General features: G+C 35.1%; 1 protein-coding gene and 1 pseudogene across 1 annotated transcript in view; one reads left to right on the top strand and one right to left on the bottom strand.

The window, feature by feature from the left end:
• Positions 1-15,477: 15,477 nt before the first annotated feature.
• Positions 15,478-15,562, top strand: LOC149240048 (U6 spliceosomal RNA; annotated as a pseudogene).
• Positions 15,563-16,493: 931 nt separating this feature from the next.
• Positions 16,494-23,686, bottom strand: part of LOC149240046 (ER membrane protein complex subunit-like protein (Protein of unknown function DUF106, transmembrane)) — a 36,254-nt gene continuing 29,061 nt past the window's right edge. The window contains exons 5-8 of the mRNA XM_089373621.1: positions 17,622-17,721; positions 17,265-17,326; positions 17,063-17,121; positions 16,494-16,824 (exon numbers count right to left, since the gene is read on the bottom strand). Of these exons, the coding sequence (XP_089229747.1) occupies positions 16,720-16,824; positions 17,063-17,121; positions 17,265-17,326; positions 17,622-17,721 (326 nt within the window). The 3' untranslated portion in view covers positions 16,494-16,719. The remainder of the gene's footprint in view (positions 16,825-17,062; positions 17,122-17,264; positions 17,327-17,621; positions 17,722-23,686) is intronic.

The raw sequence follows: 23,686 nt of genomic DNA, 5'->3' as shown, positions 1-23,686 counted from the left end.
CAAAGAAGGAAATGCAATCAATTATGGGTAAGATCGATTTCATGAGGTAATTCATACCTAATTTTGCTAGAATGGCTAAATCAATTCATAATTATTAAAACAAAACCAAGTGTTTTTTTAATGATAATATTGAAAAGGATTTTGTAGATATAAAAAATGCAATTGGTTTTACACATCCTGGCAAAACTTGATTTTTCTAAATATTTTATATATATATTAATGCTACTAAAAATTCTAATTCTACCATTCTTCTTCAGAAAGATGAACTTAACCATCAACATTCAATATCTTGCATGAGTTAGAGTTTATATGATAACAAATTAAAATATTTTTTAATTGAAAAACATACATTCACTCTTGTCAAAGTTATTAAAAGATCTCTACATTTCATTCTTGGTAAACAGACTGAGGTAAAAGTCCATTTACTTGCAGTAAATATTTTACTCTCACAGATGCATTTATTCGAAAAACTAGCACAGTGGATTTCCAAAATACACACTACACACACAACACAATCAAGTTACATGACTTAGTTTTTCACTTGGCTCAACATCCCAAACCAGAGTGCTTTTATGAAAATAAATAGTGTTACTTTATTTAAACTATTTTTAGTTGAATATAAAAATCTTGATTTAACAGGGCATCGTTGGTGCCAAAATATAATTTATTTTTTGCAATAGACTAATATTCAGACATTTTGTTGCAAAGGCCACTGCACATAAAATTTTAAGGATTGGTTACCATTGGTCATCTATTTTCTGATATCTGTATAAATATGTACAATCATTTGATGAATGTCAAATATCAACTGGTAGGGAGAAATTCTCTTACTTTACTTTTTGCCTTGATTTGAGCTTTAGGACATATGCATAATATTTTTGTATATGGATAAACCAAGTTTCGTTACCTTACATATCTCTTACTTAGTTTATTATTAACTTGACTTAACTTTTGATGAATCTAAATAGAAAAGTTAAATAAATAGTCTATGATGCTCGTAATGTTATTTTTCCCAGTAGTTTTCAACTAATTAAATATTATTTTGCAAAAACTTGGTTGTTGCAGTTCTTCCCGGTTTTCTTTCTTCCCTTGCTTCATTCCCTGAGTGTTTTTTATGGCATACAATTAAAGCTTTTGATCCAAAAGTTTATCTCCAAGAAAAATGCATAATCAACAATCTAAAAATCAAAATATTCATAACTATGAGACCAAAGATCTTGAGTTCTAGTCTACTAAATGTAGACTAACCTGTGGAGTCGCCATTTGTTGACCTAAGTATCTCCTACTGGTTGCAAAGCATATATCCTTATGTTAAGAAAAGAAATTAAAGTAGGTCCTTCAAGAAAATATCATCAATTATTTTATATGGCATCTTTGTTGGGCATGGGCATGAAAGTTAGTGGTTTGTTGATTTTATAGATGCATCACATATCTTTATTAGTGAATACTTATGTTGTTCATAATGAAAATGGTTTTACTGCATGAATGTAAATAGTGTTTAAAGGGAGAAATAAGTAATTTATAAAGCATATTGTTGACATTCATGAGATAGTTATTTATGTTTTTTTAAAAGGTTTATGATGACTCCACAACTTATGTGTATTGATTATGGTTCTACACTTGATTAAATAGTGATAAGATGTTATATGAGTAACATTTAAGGTATAGGGCATTAATCTTCATTGTCTTATTGTGATATAAAGAGATTCGTGAAGAAAGGAGATCACGACAATATATGAAAGCCATACTCATTAAAAGACACAATTAGCCCCAAGGGATAGCTCAATTGGTTGAGTTCTCGTTGCTAAGTACCTTTCCAATTGGGAGGTCGCGAAGTCAAATCTCCACGACGCCCTTGGGGTTAGGCCCAATCAAATAATCTGACGAGTAGATCCCTTCAAGTGGATCAGCCTGGATTATTACTCGTGGATGTAGTGGCCACTTAGTGACCGTGAACCACAGTTGAAAAAACAAACGCCACACTCACTAAAATACACTGTCAACAAATCTTGAAGTTATATTATGGTTGCTCCTATCACACAAGAAATATGTTTAAGTATTAAACATGATATATGTTTTAGGTTTAAAGCATGGCATAGATATTATTGATATTATATGGATTATAAGTATTGCATAAGGGGACTATGTCATACCCACAATACCATGCAAACATGAGGGTTTAAATGTTGTATTGATTGTATATCATATGAATAAATGAATAAAGTCAGATCCAATGTGACATTCAATGAATAATGTGCATTAATGTTATGGGCCTCATATGATTGTAAAGATGTTGTAGTTGATGAATTTTTGTAGTGTCTTTTGTTGGAGTGGCATAGACATTGACTTCGTGCATTATTGTTGATGGAATGGTGCATTAACATGACCTGCTTTGTAGCTGATCCATCTTGGAAGTTGTTATGGTATTTCGAGATGCATTTTTTTTAGTCATCAAGAAAAGTTTGTCACTAAGAAAGTTGACTCTATAAAGCACTTGCAACTGCTTTGAAACAATTAGTTTCTCACACACATGTTTATAAGCTCGACACTTTGTCTTTTCACTGGTTAAAGTTAGTTTTTTTTTAGTTGAACACTCTATTTACTATATGTTGTTATTCCATGTTAAATATGACTTGGACATAGCATAGATGATCTTAGCTAATTTATTTCCCTACTTCATTCTTTCTCTTGTAAATGAGATTATATGTTATTGAGATGTTAAAGTTGGTTTTACATGGTTTTGTTTGTCATAGTCAAGAAAATTACTCTATACAAAAATGATTTTGTTCAGGTTTTTCTTCCATGAATTCATATTTTTGCTTTCCATACTTCCCTCTTTTCTCAAATCACTATGTTTAGGAATTGTATGACTTTGTTCGAAGGAAATGTAGTAGATTCGAACTATGGTTTCCATACTGAAATCCATGTTGGATGTTTTGAGTTGAATTTGAAATTGGTTGTTGATTTTTAGTTGATTGTAGACACTACTAGACTGTGTTTAGTAAAACGGTATACTTTCGAAGAGATTCCAATTCTTGTTGGAATCAGACATGTTGAAAAATACAAGTTTTGAGTTCAATGTGAAATATTTGTTTGTGTTGATTATGTAAAGCCTCAATGTTCTTATGCAATGGATCGTATTAAAAGGAAATAATAAGTTTTAGGATGCAGACCTAATCCAGATGTAAAAAAAATAGTGATATTAAGTCCAACATACGCTCCAAAATTATGATTTTTAATATTAATTCAACTTCGAACATGGTATATAACCGAGATTGAAACTAGGGTTTATGTGACTGCTTTTATATTATCAATTTAACATTTGATTATATGAAAAATGGTAAAAAACAATTATGGTTAAATATAGGAATTTACAGGGTAAGTTCCTCAGACAGAACACCAAAGGACATCACTCACAAATAGATCACGGATCAATACATCAGTATTGTTGACGTGGTTAAAACCCTCAAATAGGGAAACAGTCCACGGCCTGAGCCAACGTGGCCACTTCAGGCAATTTATTAATAAAAGAATGAAAATTTACATAAGCTTCTCTCGTGAATGGTTACCCCACAAATGACCCTCCATTCTCTTTAAATAGAGATCATGGACCAATTGGGTGTTAAGTCACAGATCAAGTGTCGGTAATACCGATGAGAGAATGAACCGTCGGATCACTACATATCATGACCATCGGATTGTAAGTTACAAAAGTACATAGCAAAGAAACACACTTTACCTAACTCTACACTAGACCAAGTTATACTTAACTATTTCCTATGTGTTATAATATCCTAACATCCCCCCTTAAGAACAACTTGGGATAGGATTGAAGGATGTACAAATATGACACAATAGGAGAAGGAAGGAGGCATTAGAGCCTATCCCCCCTTAGTGACAACTTCCTGAACCCCAACCATAAATCGAAGTTTAGTAAACTTCGCCTCTGTGAGAGCCTTTGTAAAGATGTCTGCAACTTGATCATCTGTTGAACAATATTACACTTCAAGAACATGGTTGTGAATGAGCTTTCTGATGAAGTGCATGTGCAATTCAATGTGTTTGTTGCGCTAATGTTGGACTAGATCTTTGCATAGTTGAATGGCACTTTGATTATCACACCAAAGTGTAGTCAGATGTTGCTGTTGAAAGCCAAACTCTGACAGGATTTGATGAAGCCACAGGGTTTCCTTACTAGCTTCTACGGCACCATGATACTCTGCTTCTGCTGAAGAAAGAGAAATGGCACTTTGTTTCTTGCAAGCCCATGTAATAGGTCCTGAACCAAGAGTGAACACATAACCTGCAATAGACTTCTAATCATCAAGGTCACCATCCCAATTAGAATCATTGAAACCAACCAATAGAGGAGATGCTTCTGCATTGTAATGAATCCCAAACTGAATTGTACCTCGAACATAACGAAGTATTCATTTAGCTGCTTTCCAATGATTTTCATGTGGGTTTTGCATAAACCGAGCAATAATGCCAACAGCAAAGGAAAGGTCTGGACGAGTATGGGTCAAATACAAAAGTTTTCCTATAAGTTGACGGTATAAGGTAGCATCAACTTTAGGGGAAGTACAAGTGACTGAAAGTTTGGCTCTAAACTGAAAGGGAGAAGGGGCTAGCTCACAGTGTTCCATGTGAAAATGGTGTAGAAGATCACATGCATACTTGGACTGGGAAAGGGAAATACCTTCCTTGGATTGCAAGACTTAAAGACTAATAAAATAATGAAAGTCTCCTAAGTCTGTCATTTCAAACTTCTTTTTAAGGCTGGACTTCACATGGTTTATAAGGTTGGGATCACTACCAGTAAGGATAAGATCATCAACATAAAGAACAAGAATGATAAGAGACTTACCCACTTTCTTGGTGTAGACAGTATTGTCAGAATGACACCTAGAAAATCCAGTTTCTAAAAGAAAGCTATCCATTTTGGCATACCAAGCCCGAGGGGCTTGCTTGAGACCATAAAGGGATTTCTTAAGCCGACATACAAGACTGGAGTCTGTTTGTATAAAGCCAGTAGGTTGTTCCATATAGATTTCTTCATGCAAGTCCCCATGCAAGAAGGCAAATTTAACATCCATCTGATGGACTTCCCATTTGAAAGAGGTAGAAAGGGAAAGAACAAGGCGGATAGAGTTCATTTTGGCAACAGTGGAGAAGGTTTCAGTATAGTCAATGCCTTCAACTTGTGAAAAACCCTTAGCAACAAGACGAGCTTTATGTTTATCAACTTTTCCATCTGGTCCACACTTGGTTCTGTAAACCCATTTGCATCTAACAAGTTTTTGTCCCTTTGGAAGGGGAACAAGATACCATGTATCATTTGCCAATAATGAACGATATTCTTCATTCATAGCTGCGTCCCAATCTAGATGGCCTAAAGCCTCTGCAAAGGTGTCAGGATCATAATTAGCTGAAGCTTGAGCTAGTAAAGAAGAGGCTCTATCGAACTAAGAATGTGTACGTCACTAATTTGTAGGATCACCAGCAAAAGCACCTACTGCATCCCAAGTAGCACGAACCCATTTTGGAAGCTAAGGAGTTGAAGGAGGATCCTCAGAAGGTGGGGAAGGATTGTCATCCTCGTTGTCATCATTTGAAGAAGAAATATTTTCAGAAGTAGAAGGGATAGAGAGAGGTGGCACATCCGCCGAACTAGGCTCGTAGGCCGATATATTTTCAGCAAACTTTACATCTCTTCTAATGATAACATTTTTGGACTTAAGTGGAATAAGTTTGTATCCTTTGACATCTTCAGAATATCCAACAAAAATACATTTTTCACTCTTAGGTTCTAAAGCTTTGTGTTTCTCATCTGGAATATGGGCCCATGCTTCACTTCCAAAAACACGAAAGTGACTTATATCTGGTTTAATTGAGCTCCATGCTTCTTCTGCAATGATATTCTTTAAAAACTTAGTAGGAGTGCGATTTATTATGTAATTTGCACAGTTAATTACTTCTTCCCAAAAATTAAGACTAACTCCTTTATATTGAAGCATACAATTAGCCATTTCCTTTAAGGTACGATTATTCCTTTCAGCTACACCATTTTGTTGTGGAGTATATGGAACAGTATGTTGCATTTGAATTCCATTCTCGGTGCAAAAGTTGATGAATTTTTTGTTAACATATTCTCCACCATTATCATATCTTAGCTTAAAAATTTGATGTCCAGATTGTTTTTCAACAAAGGCCTTAAAGGCCAAGAACATGTTAAATACTTCACTATTGAGTTTTAAGAAGTATACCCAAGTGCATCTAGATAAATCATCAATGAAAGTTAAGAAATACTTGTAGCCAGATAATGAAACAACTGGAAGTGGACCACATAAATCACTATGCACAAGTTGTAAATGCGCTGAGGTGTGCCAAGAGGCACGTTTTTCAAAACTATCCCGATGATGTTTTTCGAGTACACATCCAAAACAAACACCATCTCTGCAAGATACCACTGGAAGACCTGCCACCATATTTTCTTTACATAGATTCTGAAGGGAGCGATAGTTTAAGTGACCAAATCGTTCATGCCAAAGTTTGTTCACTTCATCATTATGAGCAACAAATACCAAGGGAAGATTTGATGACCCAAAGTTGTTAAAATTATACAACCTTGTAGAATCATTAGCAATTCCAGTAGCTAAAATCTGTCTAGGATCTCTTAGGTCCTTAATTACAACATCATGAGGTGAAAATTCAACGATTTTACCTTCACCTGAATGAGTTATCTGATATAAAGATAAAAGGTTGCAAGATAAGATTGGAACACATAATACATCATTGAATTGACCATTGTCTATATGAACAGTTCCAGTCCCTATAGCACTAAGAGATCTATCATCACCAACATATATATTTTTGGTGTTATAGTCATTTAAAGAAGAAAGCATGGCTTTGTCTTTGGCCATGTGATAAGAAGCTCCAAAATCAATGAGCCACTCATGAGAATGAGAAGAAGAAGATACATTTAGTGCATATCCAGACCGAGATGCTTGATAACCACATGCAGAAAGTGTTATTCCTGAAGATGAAGTTGAAGTTGTTGAGTGCTCCAAATGGATGTTATGCTTCTTCATTGCTGCTTCTAAGGCTTCCATCTTCTTAAAGCATTTGGATTCTAAGTGGTCATCTCGATTACAAAAGTGGCAATGTCTATCAGTCTTCTTCCCTTTGTTTTTATTTGCCTTATCATTTTGTTGAAATGATTTTTCATTTTGAGACTGAAATGGCTTAGGACCCTTGTTTGGTTTAGGACCATTCTTTTTAGGATATGGCTTCTTAGGATTCTTTGGATTTGGTTGCTACTGGGCAGCTAAGGCTTTTTTAGAAGAGTTTCCAAGATTAAGAAGACCAAGATGCAAGAATTTTTCTTGTTCTCTTATTAAAGAATCACAAAAGGCATCAAAGGAAGGGGACTTGTAGTCTTGTCCATGAGAAATGAAGGCTTCTCTTGTATAATGGAAGGTGGAAACAAACACAGAGTAGGCTGGTCCCAACTTAGTAAGAATGGAATAGATAAGGTTACCATCTTCTTTCTTAACCTTAACACCTTCCAAGAGAAGTCTAAGGGTCTCGAACTTGGACAAAAAATCTTCAATGAAAGAAAAATTATTGGGGTCCAATGTAAGCAACTCATTTTCAAGTTGACGGGCTCTAAGTTCATTTTTAATTTCAAAAACTTTAGTGATATGTTTCATTGCTTCATTAGGAGTATCAAATTCTGCAATATGGAATCTAAGGTCTACGGAAATAGACATCCCTATCAACCCATGTGCTTGATCTTGCCTATTTTCCCATTTGGTTGCCTTATCTTCGTCTTTCGGTTTGGTTTCTTGGCCTGAGGCTATTCTGTAAAGACCTTTACTTCTAAGTAAATCCACAATGTAGGACCACCATTAGAAGTAGTTAGTGTTGTCAAGAATAACTTGGCATGGACTTTCCATTTTAACATAAACTGAAGCTATAGATGCAAAAACTACGTGTTCCAATAGAAAGATATCGAAAAATTAGGCTGATTCAAAAAAACGGCTCTGAAAATGGCTTCCAGATGAAGAAGTTATGGTTTTTTTAAGAAAAGTTGTTGAAGATGCTGACGAAGTGTGGAAATGTGCGGAAATGAATGATAATGTTATATTTTAAAAAAAATATGCCCCCTTTCCAAACTTAATTTAATTAGCTCAACAAAAAGAAAGACTTGAACTCAAGACCTCTATTATCATAAAGTAGCTTTGGACCAAGTGAGCTAGATTAAAAGGTTAGTCATTTTTGGAAAAGAGGAAGGGGGATTTTTTTGTTTTTTTTTTAGTCACTGAAGCTTTAGGGTGCGTGCTTACTTGAGAAAGATCTTTTTGCCTACAAAACAAAAAACACAAAACACAACACGGACATACAAAAAAAAACAAACCTTACGGCTTGAAGTTAGCTTTAGCCGGAAACTAAATATTTTCCTCAATGTTTCTAATTTTCCGAGATCACACTAAGGCGCGGCGGAAAAGACATACGCATGAGAAAAATCCTTCATTTATGTTTCTGATTTGCCCAGATCGCACAGAGTCGCAGGGCAAAGAGCATACACAAAAATGAAAGGTATAGATCCGGTAATAAAAAAACAAAGAGCTAAATAAACAGAGAAAATAACTAAAGACTGCAAATAAACATTATATACCTCTAGATCTTAAAAATGACGTAGCTAAGGCTACCGGAAACCTTTTCGCGTCAAACGAAAGGGGTTCCTCACTTGAACAGATGCTCCTAACACAATGGAGCAATCCTCTCGGCCCGAAAGCAGTCAATAACAGTAGATCTAGGAAACGACAGTTAGTGCAGTTCTACCAGCTTCAAATTTGGATCACCAACGGATGCGGCCCTCAAATAGCTCTAATACCATGTAGGAATTTACAGGGTAAGTTCCTCAAACAGAACACCAAAGGACACCGCTCACAAACAAATCACAAATCAATACACCAGTATTGTTGACGTGGTTAAAACCCTCAAAGAGGGAAATAATCCACGACCTGAGCCAACACGGCCACTTCAGGCAATTTATTAATAAAAGAATGAAAATTTACATAATCTTCTCTCATGAACGGTTACCCTACAAATGACCCTCCATTCTCTTTAAATAGAGATCATGGACCAATCGGGTGTTAAGCCACGGATCAAGTGTCGGTAATACCGAAGAGAGAATAAACCGTCAGATCACTACGTATCGTGACCGTCGGATTGTGAGTTACAAAAGTACAATGTAAAGAAACACACTTTACCTAACTCTACACTAGACCAAGTTATACTTAACTATTTCCTATGTGTCGGAATATCCTAACATTAAAAATATTAACTCATATTATGAAAGAAAAAAGCACAAGCTCATAAACATAAACCCTAACTTGAACTCGGGGTAAATAATACCATGATATATGACTCCAGTCTCGATTTGTAAAGTAAATAAGCGTGTTGGTTGTGTGTTTGTAGGGCCTAGGTTCTAACCCGGTTCATACCTATGTATTCACCATTACTTATTTGGAAATATATGTGCCCCTTCTTCGCACTCGTCTACATGATAAAAGACAAGAAAATAGTAATAATATGGTTGTTGACAGATAGAAATGCGTTTTCCTGGTTAAATTATTTTAATCGGGCTTTTCAAAAAGGAAAAGGATATAAGTTGCAACGCTATGTTACAATATTCTTTTGTATATGATACTCGAATGTTTGTATCATGATACTATATTAAGTTTATAGTAAACAAAACTTATAGAGTACTGATTATTGAACATTGTCTCAGCCTTCTTCCTATAATATCCACATCAATGAATTATTAAAAAGTATCATAGAGTTTTTTATGATAATAATTTGAATAATGATAAACTCATTGTAATTATAAAATATTCTGAAATGAATAACATAATAGAGTCTTAATCTCCTAATTTGAAACCTACACATCATTTTGTTATCTCATCCCAAAAAGATAATATTGTTTAACATCAATAAAGACTCAAAATGATTATTCATATTATAATGATTATTCATATTATATATTTTCATACTTGTACTTTCCTAAAATTAATATATCCCTTAACCAAATCTGGTTGAAAAATGTTAATAATGTATGCTTAAGGAACATATGAGATTGATAAGGCTTCTCTCCTAAACGGAATATGAGATGATAATAAAGGAAATTGTTATTGGTTGTTTGATTATATATGGGGATATAAGAATTTTAGAGGTATGTTATGTGAGTTGCTTCTTTTCTCTATCGAGTTTTCCTTCATTATTTTTTTTTAATGTCTAGTTTTTTATATTATAATTTAGGTCATGTTTAATATATTTATCAAAATTTTAATAAATTTTATTGCATTTAGTATTATCTTTCAGCATATTTATTCACTTTATGTATGTTATAAATGTAGTGGAGGCCGCAAGGGAATTAGGAGATAGAGAGAAAGAAGTCCAAAAGTAGTTTGGCAAGAGGACATAAACAAGAGGATAAGATCTGTCATCCTCTTTGATACCAACTCAAATAATTCATCAACTTGTACAAATTCATAATATTGATCTTGGAGACCAACTTATCTTACATTGTCCCTTCACCCAACTTAAATATCGTTTACAACCACATCCTAGTATCATGGATATTCCTGACCCTCCTCTTTAGCCCATGCAAGATGGGTGGCATAAAAAACTTATGCAACCTCCTTATGGTATTGACCATTGGTCTAGCAGTCCTAGAGATGCTCTTGTCACAACTATTTATGATGATATTATTTCTTCTGTCGTTTCATTTCCTGTTTTCTTAACTTACTACAGGTAACTTAACAAATTTTTAAAAACATATGAGATATGAAATCAACGAACATTGCTAGCATAGTTGTAAATGCGTCCTTCCTCATATTATTCCATAGAATAGGCAAGTATCCATTTGTAGAAGTTTTATGAGCATTTTGGTTAATGGTTTAAGGTGATCTAGCCAACAAAAGAAGTTGAAAGAGACCTCAATATGCATAGTCATTGTGATGGTAACAAGGCTTTTGTAAGAGCCATGGTATTCAAAAATGTCTAAATTATAAAATTAATTTTATAATGTGCCCATAACATGTGAAAGGTGATAATGCAACCCATATTAAATCATGACATGACTTGGATAATTATAGTTGTTGGTTGATAGGCACACATAAAAACCAAATGAATGTTTTTAAATACAATTTGAACATTAAAGTTAATCCGGATCAAGTGGTAGGTGCCAATGTCCCCAAAAGAAAGAGTGCAATTTGAAGAATCATAATTGTTGTCTTAGAAAAAAATTCCAATTTAGAGGTGTTCCAAACAAATCTTCAAAAACCATAATTTGGAATAAGCATAATTGCCTCCAACTTATCGCATAAATCATGTTTGATAAAGAAAGTCTCTACCACATTGTGTGTGTGTTTGTGTTCGCAATTGTGTAGCAATGCACTACAAAATGGCATTTTTTCTCACCAAAGATAATGAGGGTAAACCCACATTTTTTATCTTAAATATGACAAGAAACACATTGGATTGATGGAATTGCAAACACTATATGTTAACATTTTGCAATCGCATTGCAGTAGGGACATTCAAGGGTGCAAAGTCCATTCCTACATTAAAATTGCAATTTCATCAAATTCCAAAATTAAAATTTCAACAAAAATTGCCTTTGCCTAATTCCAATGATGCCAAAACCTGAAAAAGTTCAAAATCACAAAATAGTAAATCAACTTATGTGTGAGAGAGCGAGAGAGTGTGTGTGTGTTGTAGCTCAAGTCACTATAAAAAAAAATTGGTATCCTCTCCCACTAGAGCTCAAATCCCACTTTGTGATGTGCTTGCTCACTTCATGAGTTAATTGTTGAATTGACTTGACTTTGAGCCTTGGAGAATCTAGTTCACCCTGGGTACCATCCTTAGAATGAGGGAAGTACACATTAACTTTCCTCAAGAAATGCATTACATGAAATATATATATATATACACACACACATAAGCCCCAAGGGTTAGCCCAACTGGTCAAGTCAGTGCCTCGTCGTTCGGGAGGTCACAGGGTCAATTCTCCCCGAAAGCCCTTGGGGTCAGGTCTGTGATGGCCGAGGGGCAGGATCCTAGAGATCAGCTCTAGTCTTTACGTGGACGTAGCTGGCATCCACTGACCACAGGTGTCCGCGAACCACACGAAAAAATAAAAATAAAAAAAATCAAAATCAAAATAAAAAATAAAAATAAAAAATAAAAAAAAAAAAAAAAAATATATATATATATATATAAGTACACATTAACTTTCCTCAAGAAATGCATTACATGAAATATATACACACACACATATATATTAAGTACACATTAACTTTCCTCAAGAAATGCATTACATGAAATATATATATATATATATCCTGGACGTTTTACACCATTGTTTAGAAAACTCAATCCTTTTATAATTCATTATTGTAACCCTTGGCTTCCATAATAGTCATAGTTCATTAAAGCACATAAAATGGAAGTGATTTGTTGACATTTTCATACGTTTTTCTTCTAGCATTTGTTCCAATTTTAAGGAGCCTATCTTTGTAAGTCTTCTAACTATTACCCTATAAGGGGGGAGGAGGTACATTATCCCCAGTCAAAAGCTTCATTTGAGAAAGATGTGCTAACAAAGCTATTCAGAATTAATGTGAAACAAAAATTGACCTACCCTTCAAATAAAAATTAGGTTTTTAGTTAAAAAATAACACCTACTCCAAAAGAGAATAAAATTCTTTTGTAAATTGACAAACCTTCAACCCCCTAATCCCTCCAACTCTAACAACAATAGCTGAAAGCATTCTAAATCTAAGAGAGCAAGCCTTACCAAAAGGTGTTTTTGTTGTTTTCACCCTCTTCCTTGATTTTAGCTACTAAGGGTCAAGGCTTAATTAACTTTGCACTCGTGAGTTATATGTGAATCAAGATGCTCATAATGGATCTTGACACATTACAAGAGTACACCAATTATTCACTTGTGCTAAAACACTCATAGTCTTTTTCAAAAGAGAATGAGCTCATTAGGTTGCAAAGAATGAAAATTTTAGTGGTCAACAAAGCAAACATTTTTATTAAAGGTTAATTAATTTCATTTTTAATCTCAGGAAGGGAGAGTTCAAACTTTGAAAGGGGTCATTGGGTTCATAGGCCAAGGTAGATTACCATGAAGTATTTCAACCCAACGGAAAACTCATCTGCAAAAACCTATTTTGGGTAGAATTACGTGCCCCTAAAATCCTTGCATGATTTTATCTAAGGCCATAGCATAAGGTAATTCATTAAGGTACAATACAATATTTATGGTCATATTTGAAGTAGACTTAGAATTGGAAAAGGGGCTCCCAATTTCTTTGGACTCACAAGTATAGCTTATAAATAGATAGTGGACTACAAAAATATTTTATTGACTACTCTAATCACAAATTTTTAGCAAGAAAATGAACAAACATTAAAATCAAAAAAAGAACCTTTAGGAACAGAAAAATAATACATAGATAAAATGGAAAATGTCAATTTATTGAAACAATTACAACAAATACCCCAAGAAAAACAATAGCCAATCCCTTCAAATTACTCCAAGAAGGTAGCCTATGTAGTACACTAAAATATATGATCAACCAAAGCTTTACCTAACACAAGAAGTAAAGATTTGAAATAAATAACCATTGTAAATTGAAATTGTTTTATAGATTAGCAAAAGAATTGGAATTTTAGATAAGCCTTTTCAAGATTATGGATTTCAAGAAACTACATGATATTCTAATAAGTGTGAGAAATCCTAGAAAGGTTACTCATCAAATCAAATTCTCATACAGTTATTCCAGGAAGCCTAAAAAGATGAAAGAAACAAACGTATCAAGTCATCCAAAATTGACTATTCAACAACTTGGGAGTTCAAAGTAAAGGAACTTCATGCATGTGCATCTCTATGGGTATTTTATTCATAACATAATATAATTATACCTTAAAGTATTCAAGAGATATGGGTATTTTATTCATAACATAATATAATTATACCTTAAAGTATTCAAGAGATATGGGTATTTTATTCATAACATAATATAATTATACTTTCAAGTATATCTATAAGGGTACAAATAATAATAGTGAATGTATGGCTCTATAATTAATCTTGAAATGTAGAAAAAAGGTAATGATGATTTAAATGTTTTGATATTCAAATCTTTTTATGAATTGAACCACGGGTAGATGCCTTGTTTAAAATCTAGCTCTTTCTCCAATGTTAAACAAGATCCGAGGTAAAGTACAAATTAACTGATATATCTATGAGAATTTAATATGGAAGTTATCTAAAGAAGCCCTTCCTTTGCAGGAATAAACTTTTAAAGTAAAAGTTAAAGGATAAAGAAAAGAAATTGAACTCTTCTTTAACATGTGAGATAATGATTATTGTTTTTTTTAATGATAGAAAGGTGGTGGTTGATGGAAAGGGCATGAAGAGTTTTTTTTGAATTTATCTTTTTGATGCTCAAATGCACAAACAAGGATTTTAATAGTCTACGAAGAATTAAGTAGGATCAAATGGCAAACTGCTGTGTAATTTTGAGTAAACTATCTTTTAAGGCTCATAAAGTGTTGTAAACATTCTTCTTAAAGTAGGATCAAATGGCAAACTACTGTAATTTTGAGCAAACTATGTTTTTGAGCTCATAAAGTGTTGTAAACATAGTTAAAAATATTAATTCTAATTTTGGTGATCAAATATCAAATATAAAGATTTTCATGGAATCAAAATAAAAGAAAATAAAAGAAAAAAAGAAGAAGGAAAAATGTTCCAATTTTAGGGGCTTGAGAATTATGGATAACCTAAACCTAAAAGCACTTAAAAGAAGTTGGAGCAAGGGGACAAGAATCGGAAAATTACAAGCACAATTCATTATATGGTATAACTAAACACCTAATTTTGCTTCAAACAAAACTATATATATTTTTTATTTAATATAATTATTTATATGACTATGGTTTACGAAAGGGTATTTTCACTCCAATTTGGAGTGATAATTGACATAGCACTTGGTTACAATCTTGCTTACTCGCATGCATCGAAAGGAAGACTATGTGAAATTAAGTTAAATTAAGTTTTCAACCTCCCCGGCGTTGGAGCAGATAACTTAATATGAAGCAGGACATAACTTCTTGTGGAGCAGATAACTTAATATGAAGCCGGATATAACTTCTTGTTATAAACACTAGAAAGTTGGTCCATAACTGCCCTTGAAAAACATAGACACAGCAATGCAATGGCATTTAACAATATTTTTGTTCACTACAAAAAGAATTCGAAACTCACACTTTCCCATAATGATATTGCGGCTAGTAAACTCCACTACTTTGTCTCTTTGGAGACATCCAATCAAATTGGAATGATACGAAGTAGATTAGCATGGCAACGAAATAAAACTCCACTACTTTGTCTCTTTGGAGACATCCAATAAAATTGGAATGATACGAAGTAGATTAGCATGGCCACTCCCAGGGATGACATGGCCAAATTCTTTCTCGGAAGTATCAAATATAAGGATTTTTTTCTTTGAAAAAAATACTCTAGTACTTCCCAATCAACCATTTTTACATTTTCATATTCTAATAAATTCAAGAATGGAAATAAGGCCAACATAAGTGCATGTGGAGACAAATCCAAATTAAAGATCAGATAAAAAAACAGCCAGAACCATTATTAACATGGGAGTTTTATCTTTTAGAAGTGGATGGATATTCTTTGCCAAATCCAAGGCCAAAGTTGTAACTAAACTTAGCTATAGTAGAATACTTGAATCAAGGATCACTGATATTTTATCCCCAACCTACCCATATAAGAAAAAAACTGTTTTCGTTGTTAACTTTTATCTTCTGGAAGTGCATATTCTTGTGAAATCCAAGGCTACGCTTGTCACTAGAATAGGCCATAGTCGAATACTTGCATTGGGAACCATTAATTTATTGTGTTGTGAATGCACAATATCTACTCGTCTGCCCACAGAAAGAAAAATAATATTTTCATTATGAATTGTATATTTTGGAAGTGCATGTTTGCCAAATCCAAGGCCATGGCAGTAACTAGACTTGGGCATAGCTGACTATTTGGTTTAAGGACTTGATTTATCGCAACTGTGAATGCAGAAAATCTCCCCATCAGACCACTTAAGGCAAAACAGTATTTTCATCATCATGATATACATAAAACAACACAGCATTTTTAAGTATCTCTGTAATGTTTTGTTAATCTTTTCTTAACAGACTTCCTTCAGCCTAGATGCCAAGCCTGAGGGGTGTATGTTTTGCCACATGCCCCGGAGATTTGCACCAGTTTTCATCCCTTGTCATTCAGACAAGGCTGATCACAGTGAGACTGCAACCCTGGTGGATAGATCAACACTCCACCATCCTTTCCAGAAAAAAAAGGGACCGTTGGAATCGTTTTCTTGATCTTATCTGTAATTAATTTAGTATTAAGAAGTATCAATAATTCATTGACTACAACCACTTCCTAAATAGTTTTTGATTGTCTCATTTTGCTCTATAGTGGATCTGATAAATTACAGACAAAAACATCAAAATCATATTGATCGAGGTATTGGTACAAGATGAAAATGCAAGTGTTAAGATTATAAATGTTGAAAAGAATAGCTAAAACTACAAATTATACAAACAAAACTAGCTTGCAAATTTTCTTAAAACTGCTTCAGCTCTTTGCTCTATCTTAGGTAAAGCCCACTCATGCTGAATTATTTCTAGCCCGTCTTTCTCTGCTCCAAGACTCTGTCAGTTAAAAATCAAACAAAACATTTGTTACTTTTGGCAACAATCAAAGACAAATCCTCTAATACAAACTAATAAATAAATCCTCACAACATATTTCAGAATTTTGAAAGCAGTCCATTGGATTTCATGTCTTAATTAATCGAATAAAAGAATCAAACTAACAGACAATTTTAGAAGATTGCAAATTAAACACCCAGAATAATCATAAACAGTCCAAGATACCTAATAATCATACCTTGGATGGATCAACCCCAAATCCACTCATTTGCATCATTCTTTGTGTATCATCTGTGGCTGCAATGCAGTGGCAAAATAGTTGAACAAAACTGGTCAGCAAAAAGATGAATCACAAAGGAAAGTACAAAAATATGAATGTGATGTTGAACAACTGCATAAACACAAAATGAAAAGTTATATAGAATAAATTTGAAACTAACCATTTTCTTCTCCAAGGATCAAACTAAATAACCCCCTTAGACCAAAGAGGTTTAAGAAGTACCTATAAAACAAATAGAAAGCATCTCAGCAACAGAAGTTCAAGGTTAGAAAACAATTGTCAACATAAAGATTCATTTTCGTTGTTGCTACATTCTGCCTCCAGGCAACGCACCAATATCTTATTTAGAACAATTCAGGAAAGACAGTAAAAGGTCAATCTTTAGCATGGAATTTCATTTTTCTTCCTTCCCTGATCTACCCAGACAACACGTCACGCACCAACAGACTCATTCTAGCATTGCTTTAACAATATAATCCACACAGATAACAGTTCAAATACAGGCTTTGTTACATACCATGAACGACTGCTGACATAGCTAACATCCACAGTACTTAAATCAATCCCATTTTGTAACATAGACCGGAATCGTTGAGTTAAAGGAAATGGTATCTTGGCTGCAAAATAATGAAACAGTTCAGAGATCAATCAATTTATAACTAAGATTAGTGAAAAGCTGCAATAACTTGCTTGTTGCTCCATAAATTAGTGTGACAGGAAAATGAATAATCATACTTTGAATATTATACAATCTATATATGCCTTCATATATATATATATATATATATAAAGTACCCATAAGCCATAAACAATAAAAAATAGAGGTCTGTAACTCCAGGAAAGTAATCATATCGAGGTACATAACAGATCTGACAGAATCAACCTAGTGACTTACTAACTCATCAGGTTTTTGTTTCCATCTGGGAGCCTTGTGCAAAGTCAAGCAACTTCTATAATGTTAGAATGACTTAGCAAGGATGGATTGCTGCTTATCTGAGAGGATGCAAATTCAACTCGACATGTCAAAAGGTGAACAGCGGACAGCCAATTCACCATGACAAGTGTTACATTTTCAGAAAATACACCTTTGTACAATCTAATACAATATTTCAGAGAATAGAACAATCTGAAAAAGGAAATGACAATTCTTAAATGGTGTGTCGTATGAAATTTGTTAAGCATCATATCCATTGTATGCCTTTTCAAATTTCAGTTGCAATCTGGAATTCAATCTCAAAGACACCCTGAATTCTGTAATTTTAAGCTTACCAACAAATTTTGGGAGTGATATCAGTTGCATGCAATCATGTCTGTATCTAAGCATCGGTAAAGCAATCTTTGTGAACCTAACAAAAGGGAAAGGTGTTGAAATATGTAACCAGGTTCAGTCTTCATAATGACATGTAATCATGATTTTATGTATTTGATGTAAAGAGAAAAATAAAATTATTATTGTCATTCTTGAGGCATGGGTTTCATGCTCAAGGTTATTTGATTTATAGGTCAAGCACCCATTGAGTGTTTCTAGGGCTTGTCTTTCAGTCAACAAATCACAAGAGTCATTTTCATGTATGGTAGACCCTTTTGGGCATGTTATCTATTGTAAAGAAAAATTTATATGAGTCAAATTAGAGTCAAAGACCCGTCAAGGCCTTTGTCATAGTGCTACAACAAGTTGGCCTTCAAAAGATGACAAGTCGGTTTACCAAGAGGAACAAGTCAGCCTATTAGGGCACTCAAAGAAGCCTATAAATAGAAGCACTCAGCCTCATTCAAAGGACATAAATCATTCATCAAGAAGTTCGATCAAAAGGCAAGAAGAAGCCTTATATCAGGCGAAGGAGGGGGAGACAAGAAGAGAGATAAAGCGAAGTATATCAAGGACTGTTTTGGGCTTTCTTTCCTCACACATGCGAAGTTAGGACATCAATCTTGCTGCATCAAGCACCAAATTGCAGTCATACTAGGAAGCCGAGAATTGTCTCCAAAAGAAATCCCTTTGCAAGCCGAATTTCCTAGGAGAAGGAACAATCTCAAGCAAAGGAGGGAGAAGGGTAAAAACACCATATTCTCCCACACATGCAGAAACTAGGGTTTCTGCAATAGCTGAAATTGCAGTCAGAAATTGTGGGTCCGAAAAAGAGGTCGAAGGAGAAGTTGCAGCTGCTGGAAAGCTAGTTTGACTGAAGTTGACTTTGTGGAAGAAAAGCTCATCAAGGAGAGACTTCACTTGGTCTTGGAGGGGTCTTGGTCAAGGGTCATAGGTCTTGGAATTCATCATTTGAAGTTCTATAAGCAGAGGAGTTATTGTGGGTTTCCCTCTCAAGAGGAGAGGTTTTGGCCCTTGCTGGTAGCCTATATCTTGTGTCCTCTTGTCTCATTGTTCTTTAGTAGCTGTTTGATAATAAAAACACTAATTATAATCAAGTGAAAGAAGAAGCTAATCAAGTTAGGTAAAATGTTAAAATTGGCAACTAGGGCCAAACTCCATGTGGGTCATCTTATTTATGGCAGCTGATATTTTTATTGGATCCCTCTCATCGAGAGGTGTAGGATTGATCTAAAGATTATCCGATCCCGATAAGTGTTCATGGAGTTATGAATTTATTTGTGTTATAAGTCAATTTGTCAAGGTCGGCCAGCAACTAAATAACACCCACATGTGCTCAACGTTTTAGTATAGAAGGAGATGACTTGAGAGTCATTTCACACACACTTCTCTCTTGATTTCTCTCCACTTGTCTTGGCTTGTCTTCAGCGATTTATGTTTATGTTCTATCTGTAGTTTACTTTAATGCTGATGTGATTGCTAATCTGGAAAAGATATTGAGCTAACTGTGAAAATCTAAATAAATTGCTCTAAGTATAAAACATACCTAAAATTAACATGGTATCAGAGCTGAGGTGAAGACAATGCCCAAGCAAGAGTGAAAGAGCAATCACCGAAGACAGTTGGGAAAGGCCAAAAGGATCAATGGATTCCTCATCCCTCTTCAAATTCACCGAGCGTGAAATCAAAGGAGAGAATATTATCAAAATGGCAAAGCAGATGCATCTGATGGCCTACCTGAAGATCACTTCAATGGGAACTCTGGATCTAAGGGTGGAAGGAAAGGCAAATACCTTGCTTGCAATAAGTTCGGCCATTATGCAAAGGAATGTCCGAATGGTAGGGACACATCACTTGATGATGATAACAATCATTTCAAGGACATCTCAATGATCGAAGGAATGCAGGTCATCAAGGAAATAGCTGACTCTTCCAAGAAGGCAAGGAACCCCAGGTATGAGGAATCAAATGTTATTTCTGATAAGATAAAAAAGCGTTATCTTATATTGGCCCTCTCCTTCAGACTCTTTGGGAATTTGGCTTATTGATTGTAGTGCTTCAAGGCACTTCATCGGATAGAAGGGTGCTCTCTCTAATTTCGTAGAGATGGAAACAATCATGGGATTATACTTGGAGTCGATGCCACCTATTCCGGAAAGGGTGTAGGGAATGTTACCCCTAAATTGGATGAGGGTAACTCGATTCATTTACAAGAATCTCTTTTATGTACCTGATCGCAAGAAGAACCTAGTGTCCATTTCGGCAATGGAAGTCAAAGGTTTCAGGGTGGCATTCATCGATGGAAAGGTACGTGTTTGAAAATAGAATTTTCAAAGATGCTTTTACTCATGGGTTCAAGATTGGCAATTTGTATCAAGTTGCAGGATGATCCATTGGGGACCATGTCAGTTGACACATCTCATCTATAGCACCGGAGGTCTGCTTATTATGGGGCCCCACCCAATGTGAGTCAGATGGTGACAGGGATGCCTGAATTCAAGAAGAGCATGAAGGTACATGTCTGAGATGTACCAAAGGAAAATCTTACAAGGGGACCGTTCCCCTCATGTAGCAGGTCCACATGTTTGGAACAACCCGAGGGGTTTGAGATTCATGATCGGAAATCTCATGTATGCAGGTGGAAGAAAGCCTTCTATGGCTTGAAGCAAAATACCCCGGGCTTAGTATGAGAGGATTGATAGCCGTCTAATGAAGTTGAGATTCACTAGGAGTGAAGCTAATCCAAACCATTGCTTGAAGGTTGTGGATGATAGACCTCTCATACCGGCACCTTCTAAGGACAACCTCTTTCTAACAGGTGCAAAGCCTCTCATTTGCAAAAGTAAGAGGGAGTTGGATTATGGATTTGGAATGGTAAACTGCAAGCCTGTGACTACCTCGAGGATCTTAAACTTTCAAAAGTTATGTGGTAGTGATGCCGAACTAGATTTGGGAAATGCCTCTGAGTTTCATAAACTCATTCGCATTGATGTTCTTGATGAAATTCCGTCTGGATATATGTTTTGCAGTCAGCATGTTGGGCTCATATTTGGTTGAGCCTCACTGGATTGGTGACAAGAATCTTCTGAGATATCTTCGAAGCACAATCTCTCACGGATTCAGATACACTGCCGGAAATGTGAAGCTGCATGATTATTCGAAAGCTGACTGGGCAGGGAGTGTGGAGGATCGCAAAAGCACTTCTGAGTGTTGGTTCTCTTTGGGTTCTGCTTTGATATCATGGATGAGCAAGAAGCAAAAGTCGGTTGCTATAAACACCATCGAGACCGAATACATAGCTACGAGAATGATCTCGTGTGAAGCTACCTGGTTGTGAAAGCTCTTCAGTGAGTTGTTTGTACACATGATGGATACCACCGGGATCCTCTGTGTCAACCAAGGGGGGGATTCGATTGTTGAGGAATCCTGTATTCTATGATTGCTCCAGCATATAGACATTAGATACTACCTTATCTGGGATATGGTATGTCGATGAGCGAGGAGGCTCTATCGCATTGAGACTAATGTTTTAAAAACCAGCCGGTTAGCTAGCCCATTGGGTCAAACCGACAGAAAAACCCGATTTGACCCTCCATTTCGCCAAAAAAGTGGACAAACTAGTCCTACCCTGCCGGTTTAGGACAAAACCAATCGATTTGTGGTCAAACCGGTAGGTTTATTGCCAGGGCAACTATAAACCCCAAAAAATGTATTTTTATGAGTTTTGAAGCTATTTTGAGGGAAACTTGGGGTTGTTTTCCTCCAAAAATAGTCCCTCCAAAAAAAACATGCCTACCCTCTCATTTTCCTGACACATCTCAACCCTAACAATGTTGGCAAGTAATGGTAATGTTAAATTCTTAAAGTAAAAGGATGAAAATGAAAATTGAAGGAAATGAATGAAAATTAAAGGAAATGTCACTTTTACTTAAATTTTTAACATTACCATGAAATGACTCAGGATGTTTGAGAGTGGTTTCGACCTCATTGGATTTCATATGGAGAAACTAGAATTTTAGATTTCACTCAAAATTCAGCAGACTTAATGGTTTTCAGGATTTCATGATTTGGGGGTTTGCAATGTTTCCATTTGATTCTATCATGCGTGAGGGTATGAGATTGACATTTGATCACAAGCATGAAGCCCTTTACGAACCTTGATCGTGGTGGCATTGATTGTTGAACTTTGTTGATGTTGGTGGTACTGATTGTTGAACTCCTCTACCATGGCCTTAACAAGAATGCACCCTTCACTCAAAGGAAAACAACTGGTTAGGCATGCTAATATTTTTCTACCACATTATAAGGTTGAGGAGATGAACCCTTCACTCAAACCAAAATCATTGGTTAGGCATGTTAAACCTTTTCAATTTCTATCATGTTATAAAGTTGAGCAATCCAAGTCTGAAGACTTTGAGCTAGATGATGTTTATGTATCTCTTGTTGATGATGTTTATGTATTTCTAGTAGTGTTGAATCAATGATGAGTTTCATGAGTGACCATGTTGATCAGTGATTCGTAGTTTTGATGTTTATTTTTGCTACTACTACTAAAGTTGTAGAGGAGTTTTATGAGTCCTCAAACTCGGAGGCATATTATTTGTGTAGCTCATGTTGATGACCTCTTGTCTAGTAGTGGTGATGAGTTTGATCATGATGAGTGATCATGTTGTTGATCACTGATATGTAGACTTGTAATAGTTTTGTGACCCCATAGCTTAGAGCATTGTTTTCAAACTCTAGAGGCCATTTAGAGCCTCATTGATTATGTATTTCGTTGCGGATATGTATTGCACTCGATGCCATTTTGATATATTCACCTTTACATGGTCTACAGATGAGAAAACCTTGCATATTTTGTTTCTATTGGCTGGGAATCATGGTTTTAAATCTTAAAAATAGTTTTTTTCATTAAAAATTAATTATTTAATGTATTTTTTTAAACCGGTTCATTTAGACCTGACCAGTCCCAGTTCGAAACCCAGTTTATTAGGTGGACCAGTCCCGTCACCGGTTCCGGTTTTTAAAACATTGATTGAGACTGATGTACAAGGCGCAAACATTTTGTCAAAGCCCCGGGGGAAAGGTCAAATTTGTGACTTTCCCGAACGACTTGGAGTCGTTGAGAGACCTTCTTATAAAGGTCCTACATTATGCATGCATTGAGCTCTGGGAGCTCCGGGGGTCTTGGGGTACTGCTTGGAGCAACAAGCGACCATAAGGCGACTCACCCTCCCCTAATGGTGCGTTGT

The sequence above is a fragment of the Pinus tabuliformis genome, chromosome 8, assembly GCF_031772625.1.
Source record: "Pinus tabuliformis cultivar Carrire ecotype Pingquan chromosome 8, CPIR1, whole genome shotgun sequence".
Classification (NCBI taxonomy): Eukaryota; Viridiplantae; Streptophyta; class Pinopsida; order Pinales; family Pinaceae; genus Pinus; species Pinus tabuliformis.
Note: the sequence above shows the minus strand (reverse complement) of the source record. Positions and strands in the feature narration are given on the sequence as shown.